At 40.1% G+C, this 13,725-nt stretch overlaps 1 protein-coding gene across 1 annotated transcript in view; it reads left to right on the top strand.

Moving 5' to 3' along the window:
- The first annotated feature begins 1,321 nt into the window (after positions 1–1,321).
- Positions 1,322–13,725, top strand: part of gpc4 (glypican 4) — a 24,974-nt gene continuing 12,570 nt past the window's right edge. Inside the window, exon 1 of the mRNA XM_085936494.1 lies at positions 1,322–2,042. Within this exon, the coding sequence (XP_085792620.1) occupies positions 1,886–2,042 (157 nt within the window). The 5' untranslated portion in view covers positions 1,322–1,885. The remainder of the gene's footprint in view (positions 2,043–13,725) is intronic.

Below are 13,725 nucleotides of genomic sequence, written 5' to 3'. Positions count from 1 at the left end.
AAATTTCAGCGACCGCTCTGTCACAATAATGCGACAAGCGCCGTGCAGTTAAGCGGTCCGAGAAGTGCTACAGTTGCGCGTTCGGCGGCGCGCTGCGGTTGCGCAATCGGACCAAATTAAGCTCCCTGCGCACTGAGGTCCACTTCAATTTTGGAAAGTACATCAGGACTTTTAACATATTTTCTACATTTCAGCGGCCGCTCTGTCACAATAATGCGACGAGCGCCGTGCAGTTGCGCGGTCGGCGAAGTGCTACAGTTGCGCTTTCGGCGGCGCGCTGCGGTTGCGCAATCGGACCAAATTAAGCTCCCTGCGCACTGAGGTCCACTTAAATTTTGGAAAGTACATCCGGACTTTGTAAATATTTTCTAAATTTCAGCGACCGCTCTGTCACAATAATGCGACCAGCGCGGTGCAGGTTCGCGGTCGGCGAAGCGCTACGGTTGCGCGTTCGACGGCGCGCTGCGGTTGCGCAATCGGACCAAATCAAGCTCCCTGCGCACTGAGGTCCACTTAGATTTTGCAAAGTACATCGGGACTTTAAAAATATTTTCTAAATTTCAGCGACCGCTCTGTCACAATAATGCGACCAGCGCGGTGCAGTCGCGCGGTCGGGGAAGCGCTACGGTTGCGCGTTCGACGGTGCGCTGCAGTTGCGGGATCGGACAAAATTAAGCTCCCTGCGCACTGAGGACCACTTCAATTTTGGAAAGTACATCAGGACTTTAAAAATATTTTCTAAATTTCAGCGACCGCTCTGTCACAATAATGCGACCAGCGCGGTGCAGTTGCGCGGTCGGCGACGCGCTACAGTTGCGCGTTTGGCGGTGCGCTGCAGTTGCGCGATCGGACATAAATGCGCAAATGAAAAAATGCTTTAAAACTTTTTTTTTTATGTAAGTGTGCACCCCAATTATGTCAGATGTCAGAATTGTGTATTTTGGAAGGAAAACAAAAGGAAAAAATAAACAACTACATCGATGCCCTAACAAGTGAGCAGAAAAGGGAGTTGTTTGAGGAAGGCATAGGCATCACTGCGAATTATCATTAAGGCGCCATCAATTTGGATGAACAGATAAGAAATTAGAAAGGTCCAGGGAGAGTTCTCAGTGATAAAAAGAAAAAATGTAGTTCAGGGTTTTTGGTTCTCTGATGTTTTTCCCTGATGTGTGAGATTTTTGCTACATTTGTAGACAGGATCATTATTTTTTGTTATGTGTTGTGTCGACTACGGGTCTTGACTGAAGTTAAGTAATCCAGGCACTCCTGCTCCTGACTCCACCCCTGGTGTTCCTGCTTTCCACCCTCTTTGTCCCCGGAACTTCTCTTCTCTCCTGGGTGTCTATCAGCGCCTTCAGCCTGCATCTGGATCGCAGTAGGACGACTTTATAGTCCGGTGTCCCGACCCGCAGAAATCAAGGCCTCCTTGCGTGTGGACACAAGGCGAGAAAAGAAACGAAACAAGACCCCTTTGTCGCATGTTGTTATTACTGTCGTCGAAAGTGAGGAGCCAGCTTTTGGGATTTTTGTCTGGAGTCTAAAAAGTTTTTGATACTCTTCCAAGACTTTTGTTTGGGCTCCTCTTTCTGTTTTTATGAGACTCTGAAAGTGGACATTTTCGTTTAACACTCTCCGTTTAAGGGAATAAGTTAGCGTGTGTGTTTTCCAGCAGTTTTTGGTGATTTGGATTTTTGCTCCCTTTCTGTTGAGTGAATGAAGCGTCTGTTGAATTGAAGGAAACCAACGCGTCTAGATCCATGAGGAATATTGCCGTAGCTCAAACTTAGATTACAGAACCGCTGGACACCTTTTGCACTCACCGATCTGGTTACTTCTTTTATTTTATTTATTATCATTTTTTTTTTGTCTCTGAAACGGACAAAACATGAAGACGCTGCTGCTGTTGTGTGTGCTTAGCACGCTGGTCGTGTTTTGCGTTTCGGCCACGGCGGAGCAAAAGTCGAAAAACTGCAACGATGTTCGAGTTGCTTACAGCTCCAAAGGTTTCAACGTCAACGATGTTCCCAACAAAGGCGTTAACGGTAAATTCAAAATGTTATTTGATTTACTGTATGAATGGTTTAAAAACTGGTCTGAATGAATGGTGCTCAACATGGCGATCGTGGTCCGCTATAGGCCATAGAAGTCTTCTAGTGGTCCAACGGTCTCAGTAGTTAGCAAAATCAATTTAACAATGTAACATCATCCTTGTTTGCTTTTGTCTATCATTTAAACTGGAAAAAAATCATTGTTAAACATTTTTTAATGATTTCTTGGTTCCAGAGCAGTTACAATAGTCGTTTGTTAGTTCATAGTATTTCATTTTCCAAAATACACAAGATGCTTTGCTGCCTTTTGTGAACTTTTTCTCCAGCCTCGTGAGTGTCTGGCAACACTTCAGCCAGTAAATATAACTTTCATTTAGGAAATACTTGAAGGCAATTCATAACAATGGAGAGGTATAATCAACACACACAGTGTGCTCCCCACTGAAAGAAGCCAGCTTGTGTTTACTTCCAAGCTTCCTCAGAAAAACCTCCATGCTGGCAGGGAATTTGTTGAACCTTTGGAGGTAGTAAAAACATGTTTTCTGATTTTTATTTTTTTTTGTTTCCTCTCCAAAATGATCTCCTTTTCAGGTTTAAGAAACGTGCGCTTAACCATTCATTAACCATGCAAATGAATCTTTGCTATCACAATATGTCAAAATAAACAGTCTTCCAAATTACATGTCAAATTTGACAAAAGTTATTGTTTTTGTAAGGATATTCGGATAAATTGTGTTATAAGACATACTATTGTATCCCAACAAAAACACATCCTTTTTGTTAAACCCAAGTAATGGAAACAAATGGTGGTGACTTTTGCATTGAGGGTTGGAGTGGGGGAGCAAAGTTGGGGTTTGAAATTCCACTGTGCCCAGCATACTTCAAATCCCTCCCTTCTCTCATTTCCTTTTTATGGTGGGTAAATGAATATCCTCACTTATCCAGACTGTTGCTTTAATTTCATTCCAATTTGATTTCCACTTTTTCTTTGCTCTCTGCTTAACAATGCACATTTCAGATATTGGTTTGCCAAGCATTCCTGCTGTCAACAATTTATTTTCCAGTGGTTTTCATTAACTGGACCACTTCTTCACTTTAAACAAAGGCTGATGACATTTATTCTAATTAAAAATAAAGTGTTGTCAACACTATTAATAATGAAATATGTGATCTGAGGATTTTGCGGAATTGTAAGATATTTACATTTTGCTCGTTAACATGATTTATTTGAGTGTAACTGTCAAAAGAGTAGAGTGTGTCTTGCATTTCATACAAGTAGTCATCTGTCCCACTAAGTGGTGAACAACTGCAAGTGTTTATCTATAGCGGCGAACAAGTGCGAATGTTTTCGATAGCAGCCAATGTTGGGCTCTCGTCAGTGTACGTTAAAAGTCGCACATTTTTGCCAATTTGTCGCCAGATGTTAGCTTTTACTTTTTTGGACGCCAGGGAATTTTTTTTATCACATTCAAAATTTCCTGGCGACAAGAAAAAAGGCCCATTGTATGTGGTGTTTGTTTGTTTGTCATTGTGATTCGAAAAAAAACCCGTTGAGAATACCACAACATGTCCACATTGGTCACGTTTAATATTGTGTTGCATTTGGGGGATTTGAAAGAAGGTCAAGCGAGATTTATTTATGTTAATGACCTCCGCGCATAGTTTTTCCTCGCAATAACTTTTTGGTGTATGTATGTTTGGGCGTTAAGCACAGAAAGTCTCAATGAGTTCTCTTTGTCATAAATGGAAACCAAGATAATGAATCCATAGAGAGCCACAAGTCTCAAGGTTCATTCATGTGGTGTGTCCACAAACCGTTTCTGCTCTTGAAATCTTGGACTATGTACTGTCGGTGCATAGCAACAGCTCCAGGTTAACGGTACTGTAATGGCCCTATGCCACTGAGGCCAACTGTTGGTGAAGGTATCAAAATTTGCATTATTGTCAGAGTTTTGTCAGGCTTTGTTCAAGGTCGCAAATATTCGCAAAACATTCACCAGCAGTTTTCGTGATTTTCCTTGTCGCAAGGAAAGTACAGGCAAAACATTTGCAACCTTGAACAAACCCCGATGAGAATGCAACATAGCTTGAGCCCTTATTCCGGAATAACCTTAGTTTTTTTTTATGATTTGGAGAGCGAAAACATGTGTGCCAGGTGGTGAATAAGTACTTCTTGAAATATTTACTGGCACTCTTACATTGATAGTAAATCAGACTGGTGGAATATGACTCCTATAGGATACACAAGATTGAAAAACCTACCTTTTACAACCATGGACATCTTGTGTTATTGTTGGCACAGTGCAGCAGTAGGGATGTTTGTTACCGTTAATGTTACTTTGGGGGGCTTTGTTGAAGCCGGACAAGAGTTACAATAAAGATGTTTTAATGCAGTAAATGTGAAATGGAAACCCCAATTGCCTCAGGGTATGACCAAATTAAGTGATGGACAGTAACAGCAGGCTCAGATTGTGAATTCCTTGTTGCTCACATGGGATCAGTCTTATTCCACAATCTACATCCAAGGTTCAATTTCTTATCTATTACCGAATATGATGATTCCTTCAAGTTAGGTCACTTCAGTGGAAATTTTGTAAGCCTCGTGTCATGATTATCAGTGGGGCAGTGCATGAATGACAAATGATCAGTGAATCAGAATTTTCAAAGTCGAATCAGAATGAATCACAATTATTGGATTGTTGTTGCATATCAGGCCTTTTATTACCGAGAGGTGCTATTCAGGGGCAGTTTGACCTACAATTTGAACTCCAGTGGAAATTAACTATTCGAAAACCAATCAAACGTCTTGTCTGTTTCTCAAGGTCAATCTCATAAAACTCAAAAGGCACCCTTTGTTTGATGTGAACCGCCCTGCATGTTTTTTTTTTTATTGACAAGTTCCTTCAGTACATTCAATGTCTATTCCTTTAGAAACCAAAATATCAATAAATACAATGTTTTTTTTGTGATGCCAAATGGGAAGCTGTTTAGTAAATTGTATGTACAATTTCTATTTGGCAAGTTTCCTTTCCTCTCCAGGTGTGCCATTTCACTCACACTCCAGTGTTCATTTGGAATTTGTTGCCAAGATTGAGCTTTCTCTCAAACCACTTTTTAAGGGTCTCGGTCTTGTCTCAGGGTTAAAGGCATATTTACTCTGTCTTGCCATGGCCAGACATGGGATTTTTGTTCAAGACCAGTAGAGGCCAGGCCAGTACTACTGCTATTAGTGAGAAACGCAGAATGCAGGTGCTGCTCTGCCATTCTTTTTGTCATCTGGATTGCCACATCCCCTTGCACACATTTGCTTAGATTTGAGCTTTCTTTCATTGTATTTCAAATTCAACATAACAGAATTGTTTTTGTTGCAAATGTAATGAGGTTTCTAATCTCCAAAAGATACTCTCTAGTCTCGATAATGTCTGGTCTTAGTTGCCGTGGTCTTCAACACAATGCTGAAGGTCACTATAAGTAGTATATTAGATGATTGTTTTTTTATGATGTGATGGACAAATTGTCCTTCCGATTTTAGGCTTTAAAAAAACAACTTAGATTGAAGAATATCTACTATCACCTCGTTCTCGAGATATGCACCTGTCAGAGTGAGAAATTCTCTGGTTCCTTTGTCAAACCATATGAAAATCGGGGTTACAATTATTTAAGTTTTATTTCGGCCTCTTAGTAAGAAACCAATACTTGAAAAAAAAATATTGCCAAACTCTCTCCGATCAAGATTTTTTTTTCTTTATTTTAATCATTAAATCCTTTTAAGGAGATATTCAACTCTCACTTTTCTGTGTATTTGTGCTGCACAGTACATAGAGAACCATCTCAGACTACCATCTTTTCAACAATCAGTTGCCTCAATCCAGTACTAAACTGATTCAGGTTCTTCAGTGGTTCATGGCTTCTTTAGAAGCAGTTCAGGTCTTTGTTGCAGTGTCAAAGATTGTGTAAATGTAGAGGATTTCAATCTTACAGGTAACAGTGTCCTAGAGTTGTTGACGGGCATATCAGTAAATAGATTGTGATTTCTAGCTAGAAGAACCCCCCTGGATTGTTATCCCATTCAAAGGTAGTAGTCACTTACTGACCCTGTTTATGCAACATCTCCTCAGTAACTATTTGGTGAGTCCTCCAGATAACTGAGTTTTGATATCATGAGGCAGAGGTTTTGTGAACCCCAGGCGTGGGGGGAACCTGGCTTTGACTTGGGGTGGGAGTCCTGCTGCATGTACCTGTCAGCTCAGCGCTGCCTCTCCCCTCTTATCAGCTTCCTGTGAACACAGCAGGGTAGCGCAGACATCAGTGGCCCTCCGGATTCCAGCAACGACTTATTATCAGTCCAGAACAATGTAGCCAATCACTGTTCAGAAAAAAATCTTTCATGCAATTATTCTTTTTAAGTCTAAAAATCTCAGGCTTCCATGGCATTGGTCTTCCAAGTTTTGGAAAGCCCCATTTCTTAACCAATTGAACTTGGAATGTTAAGTTTCCCCCTCTTAAACGTTTTTAATATGCTCGGTGCTGAGCATTAGTTCAAGAGCCGTGTATCCACTAAGAGCGCGCAATCCCATCTCTGCATCTTTTGCTTCGGCCAGAACGTCTACAAATGGCCAAGTGAGCGAGAGATCAGTGGGGGGTGGATGCTGTGTGTGGGAACAATTGAGTAGCTCCTTATATGCTCGCCTGCTTACACCCCCTCCTCACCACATTCCACACCGGACCACCAAGACCCACACACTGGGAACCCCAGTGCTGGGAGCACTCTGCAACAAAGTGCTCTGGAGGGATTGACCGAGGCATACAGAGAAAAAGAGTGGAGTATGTGAGTGACAAAAAAGAGTTTGGACCAAGGCAAGTTGACCTGAATGCCCTGGAGACAAGGGGGAATAGACAGGAACCAAAGAGCACAAATGCACAATGTACTGTATGTTTGTGTGGAACACACTGCAACACATGAACTGTGTCTCTCAGCCGACTTGGATCATGCAGGCAGGTTCTTGCCTATTGCACCCACTTCGAATTTACTTTGAATTTACTTATCAGTGGTTTACTCGATTGGCTGCAGTGTCATTCTGTATTACCTTTCAAATTTGAGTTAGTTTCTAGCCTGGTTTACTCAGAGCCTTGTTTTCCGATTAGAATGAAACCAAACACAATGAAGAAGCTGCATACAATCACCTCAATTGGAATAAACACGCCAAATCAGAATGAAATTTGATTCAGAGTCACAGCGGCGGTATACTCTTTTTGTCAAGCTGATGTCATATAAACACTTAAATCGGAATGCGTGGCAATGCTGCGTTCGGTCTACGCTCGGTCTATCTTGACATAAATTCGTAGTGACATCGTTTACACAATTGAAAATGGCAGCAGATCCAAAACTTCAATAATGGCCTTGATCATTAATTATGTGTTTTTGTTAGAGTAAAGGGATGAAGGACTGGTACACCTCTTATGCTGTGACATACTATGTATTTATTGTTGACGTTGAAGTCCTTTTCTACATAAACTGCTTGGAGTAGAAATGTTCCTCAGCTATTGATACTCCTGAACATCTCCCCTGTGTTGATCCTTTTACGACTTGTGTTGCGAAAAGGAGAGAAGAGCCACATTCTTGTCGTGGTGTTTGGATTGAATCCTAGTATTAGTTCCAAGCCAAACGAGTTGTAATCCATGCTAATTGCTCCCAAATCCTACATCACATCACCCTCGCTCACACTTAGCTCACTTTCAAAACTAAATAGGTTTCCTAATATTCATCTTTTCCCTTCATGACCCGCTTTTGCTCTGATTTATTTCAATCTACAATTCTACTATTTGACAACGGAACAGGAGGTTTTCATTCGTTTTATTTTGCGAAAAAAAACAACATCCCACAAAAAAAAAAAAAAAAAACCTTAGGGCGGTGTCTTGGCTGCCAAACATTTTTGAGTCTGACTTATGAACCAATGCCATGTTTCAAGCAAAACTGAAATGTAAAACATGATGAAAACAATGGCAGGCTTCCTGCTGGCTAGAGGCAAAAGACTCTCCACACATCAAAGAAGATTTTGTTTAATGATGGCTCTGAGGTTTCAAATCATTCGGTCGGTATGTTTTCAGGGTGGCGTGTTTGCAGACAAATGTGTTCAATAGGAACCCTAGTGGTCCCGCCAGGCCTTAAATTATCGGTGAACGAGCCGAATGGCAAGCGGACGACGTGCACGGGGGCAACATTCTGAACATGCTGCACCATTCACCACTAAGGTCCATAAAATCATTGTGCTGTTAGGTTTAGACTTTCTTGTGCCTTTGATTGTCTCCGACGAGTGGCTTTCTTCCCATCAACTCAACTGGTGTCCAGTGTCGTAAGGCCCAACAGGTATATCGGACTCTTTGTTGCTTCTTTGTAGCACCGAGACTCCAGAAACCTAATCTTGTACCTGACCTCATTCCGCCTGAGGCACTTTGCCTGGACATGGTCTTACGCTGCTTTAGGATGTAAAATATTGTCTTTAATGGGATTTTAAAAACATTATTCAATGTATTTTGTCTTAAATATTTTCAAACCTTTCAGGTGTTTCACCAAATCAGGATGAGGGCCCTTATTTGACTCTTTTCAACTCGGTGTAGATTACCAGCGCACATATAGGGCTGTATATTTGTGCAAAGCGTGGTTTGATTGTGTGCAGGAGTAGAGGTGGGGTTTTTTTTGCTCCTAGTTTTTCGCAGACAAGCAGTTTGAAACAGGCGTTTGCGCCATTGTGGGTGTGAACACAGCTGACTTGTTTCCTGGCCAATGAAAATGACTCCTCTCATTCTTAGTCCAACATAGCACGAGCAAAGCGTGAAAACAGATGATGTCAAGTTGGCCAGTGCAATCACTGACCACATAATTTGCGTCCATGTGTGTGTTTAATTCTTTGTGGATTTTTTTTTTTAAATCCACTTTTGCACTCATTAGGGTGTTTTTCCCGCTCCCCATTTCTCTGGAGCTTGTTGTGTATGAAACCACAACCTGCTTCTGGATTTTTTTTTTTAATTATTATTTTTTTTTTTATACATAATCCTGCCTCACCCTTTCACTATGATATATTTTTTTATCTCTCACACACACAAGATTGGAGTGGGTAAAGCTGGCATACAGTGTAGCAGAAGCACAAGATCAAACGTGCAAAATGTTTTCTGCTCTTCAAAAGGCCCATGCAACATGTGGAAAATCTGGAAGATAAGGCCAGTTGATACAATGAGTTATTGCTGATACCTCCCTGAAACATGTGTTCATTCCCAGTAGTGAGGCTAAAAAAAAAAAAGGTTGCGTGATTTACTCACATTATTTTTTTGCATTTAATGTAACCGACAGAAATGGACATAATTACCAGACAGAATAACTTTTGTTAAATATTAGTGTGCACTATCAATTGCATTCATAATTGTATTTGCAGTTCCTTTGTATACAAGTCTAACATGTTCTCAGTAGGTCAGACATGTTGAGTAATAGTGAATGTGCCATGCTCTGTTTTTTTTGTTTTTTTTTTTGCAGGGGGCATTTATCAAGTCACTGGTTTAGAGGATGACCTCAAAGTCATTGCCTTCTTCTAATCATTAACGCATTTGCCACAGTTCAGCACTGTCACTTTTCAACCTAGATACAAAACAAATGCATGTTTAATTTGGAAACCTATCAACCTGTACTGTCACATTGTTCACTCAAATCTAGTTTTAAGAGTCATGTTAATCCTGTCACGCAAAATACACATTAAACACTGCGGTGCTACATTTGCTTCATGCTGCTTTGCACATAAAGGTCAGACATCGTCTGAAGATACTAAACTGTGGGATATTTTGAGAGGGGCAACAAAACAGTGGTGGTTCCTGTTTTTTGATTTGTAAATGCTCTCAGAGAAATGTAGGAGCAAGTTGAAACCCTGACACAGGGGTGATCTGGGAAGTGGTGTAGGCAGGGGAGCTTTTGTGCCTGAACACAAAGCTGGAGATGCCGGCTCAGGACGCCAGAGGGAAGCGGAGTTAGAGGCTGCTGCGATATTGTGGAATCTCCCCAGGCGCTTCTGGGTAAATGTTCATGGATGACAGCATTTTGGAACACTCACAAGTGGAGAATTTTAATTGGCCAGAGAACTCAACTGGTTTAGTAATTGGTAATGGAACTCTGGTAATGACAAATGAGAAATTATTTATCTACCCGTACACTTACAGACAGTCTCGGGGGGAAAAATTGCTATGAATAAACTATTTTGTTTAAATGCAGACACATTGAATCACAAATAGTTTATGTTAAAAGTAGAAAGTTACACGTCCCAGTCATTTCTATCCAGCTTATTCCTGAGGGCTGTCCTGTCAGAACAAATTTGGGAGGTACTTCTGGTAACAAACTTCTGGGAACAAACTTCCGGTAAAATTCTCCCATTGATTGAAGAATGGTTTTCTTTTCTACAACCCCCTTTACTAATCATTCGCCCTCGAGTGGCACATTAACATCCAGGTATTGTTTAAATGTGTGTGGGAGCCTTTGTTATTAATCAACCTTTGCAGTTATTAGAAGGATCGCCACCATATTTGGGAATTTATGGATAGTAATTAGCGTGTTTATCAGTAAGCTGTAGTGTGGCGAGGAAGACTTTTTGCTCATAAAAATCAAAATGTCAAAGCTGATCGTTCTAATATTTGCCGCGGGTCTTTGAAGTTGAAGTGATGTTCACGTGAACTTTGAAGAATGATTGCAGTTTGAAAAATAGAGCTGGTTTCACCATACCACTTGCATTTCATGCTAAGGATCATGGGATGTAGGAATAAGGTGGATACAATGTGCCTCATAAATTTTGTCAATTTAGTGTTTTGAAGCCGTTTGTGGAAGAGTGTTAATCCGCTATTTATTTAAAGAAACAATTTACACTGTCATTACCCAAAACCATGCCTTTGGCTCCAAATCGGAATATATTAAATCCAGACACATCCGCTTAACTGCTACTTCCTGTCTTTATAAATGGATTATTGCTTTACAGGGTTTGTCTATTGGCAGTTATGTCTCTTCCCACTTCTCAATGTAGGTTTTTATTAGGGGTATATCCATTTTTCAAGGTCTTGTTCTCACGTGTGTCTGTGTGTTTAAGAAACATAAGCAATAAATTAAAGTGTATCACAATAACCAGTATCAGATATATTAGAAATAACAGGTTAATTTTGCTCTTAAATAAAGTCAGATGAGAAATCTGTTGGTTTACCACTTCAACTTTTCAGGTTTCATCAAACAATGTGGAAACATGTTGGCTTCACTTCTTCAGCACTAAACATTTTTATACGTTCCATAAATAAAACAATATACACATGATTTATCCAAAAATAAATAGAGCTATAAAATTCTGCAAGTTGGAAATGCTTGAATGATTCTCTTTTTATTTTGAAAAATATCAGGGACACTAAAGTATTGTACCAAACTGTAATTTTGATTATCAGTTTTGACGGGACATATGGGGCAGTAATCTTTTATGTCTTCAGGGTGTCATGTTTTTTTTTTTTTAAGATGTTTGCGATCATATCGCCAAGAACTTAAGGCTCAGTTATCTCATTCTCTATATATTTTCTCACTTATCATGTGAGAATGACTGCTTCTCTCCAACTTACTCCGTTGAATGCCTTGCTGTTGAATCAGGCACAAGGACGAAACTCATTGCTGCGGTTCAGTCAGTCAGACGATCAAGTCAACTATTTAGTGAGTGATGGTTAATGTGTTGCTATGTTGTGTAGCTGCATGTAATAAACAAGCAGTCATTAAAACTCTTTCCAGTCAGTAGTTGGAATGAATCTGTTATAGAATTATAAAGTAGTGCATCAAAGTAACCTCAAGTAAAAAGCATAAACAAATGACTCACATTTTATTGGAAGAATAAAGATGTTGAAAATGCAGATATGTGTGCAAAAGGTTTTCAAGTTCCACCCATGTTTTATCGGTGACACACTTTGACGAGTAATGAATAGAGTCATGGGACAGCTGTATCGGTGCTCTAAAATTAGTTTCCCAGTTAGGTCAAGTCAGCAGCATTTCTATGGAATTTCTTGTTCAGTGCAAGTCATCCAGATGAACACAGCAAGATGATCTGATGCCAATTTGAGGTCATTTCCTTCAGATAAATACCGGCCATGGTTTAGGCATGAAGCAACTATTGCAATAGCTGATCTAGTTTTATATATGCTTGGTGAATATTAGTCCGCAAGTAGGTACTCGGCACTTAAAACAAAGCAAAGTATTAAGACAGGTTGCTTTAAAGACACAACTTAAATATTTTCCTCCTAAGCTTCACATAATCGGTGAAAGATTGTGAGGTGTCCAACGCCTCAATTTATTGGGTCAGACTTAAACGGACATTTAACTGGACTGAACATCGCCACTTATATAACAGGGCTATATGTAGAAACGATTTCACTGAAACTCACGTCACGAAAACAATCTGTAGTGATTTAAGGGCTTTTGGGGGATGAGCGCAACGACAAATTGTCCCACCCACTTTTAGAGCTCGCTTCCTGGTTTTTCATCTCAGCCAGCCGGTCTACATCACCGGAGGTAGGCAGCATTGCAATGCGTATTGTTTACGGGCTTGGTTTGTCACATTCTGATGTCACTTACTGCCTGAATTGGTCATTTATTGCCACCAATGAGTGTATGCACAGTCCTACTCTTGTTCACTTTAACCTTTGAACACATAAAAGACCAGATTGGCAGAACAATTTGGAAAGATATTTATTTGATAAGCTAATTTTGTTCGTTTGTATTAAAGTATATTTCTGGATATCTTTGTCATGTGTTCATAACATTAAAAAAAATTCATCTTATTCAACTCAACCATAAACAAATACCACAAATAAATCCCTCCATGAATGGTAAAGGCAATCACGTCAGCCGTCTCAGTGGTGCCTGAATTATTTTTCAGGGAGTTGTCAACCGTAGAATTAACCCAAGAAGAAAGAGACATTTACATGCCATAGACAATTCCAGAAGACCCACTTTATGGATTTACAACGACGGGTGATTCTCATTCATAAAGCTCAATAGGCGTCGATGAGTCAATGCTGCCTTCGACAAATGAAAGTGCTTTCAGAACATCATTCTTTGTGGCTAACCACATTGCAAAGACTCAAAAGTCATTCAACATTGAGGAAAAAAAACCCCTCAGTGGATTCATATTTGACGTCACTGCATTCCTTTCATTGAAATGCAGAATATTTTGGAATGTTAGTCAAAGCTAAAAATCTGAAAACAAGTACTGTATGTTAGTGTATAAAGTGAAATGTGAGGTTTACTTTAGGATAGCACTGACATTGAGAGGAGGTATGTAAATGGGAATTTGGAATGTACGCAAGACACACTTCACCTTTCTTCAAATATGACTCACTGGCACAGTGCCCTCCAGCAATCTGCGGTTGGACCAAACGGCTACTTGATGTGAATACGGGGCTTTTTGTAACATCACCTCCACCAAGCGCTTTATTCAAAAACACTGAATTAAAATATAAAGCTGACTCAATATAGCAATTCAAAATTCAGCGCATTAGTTGCACCGCTGTCACAGCCTGTTGCCACAATGTTTCTCTGAATTTGATTTTCTTTAGTTTTTTTCCTTTTCCAGTAGAAAACACTTTGTTTACTATGCACAGCACAAACAACCTTAATACTAGT

This window comes from Syngnathus leptorhynchus, chromosome 2, assembly GCF_054491065.1.
Source record: "Syngnathus leptorhynchus isolate UIUO chromosome 2, UIUO_Slep, whole genome shotgun sequence".
Taxonomy (NCBI): domain Eukaryota; kingdom Metazoa; phylum Chordata; class Actinopteri; order Syngnathiformes; family Syngnathidae; genus Syngnathus; species Syngnathus leptorhynchus.
This window is presented reverse-complemented; position numbering and strand designations above follow the sequence as displayed.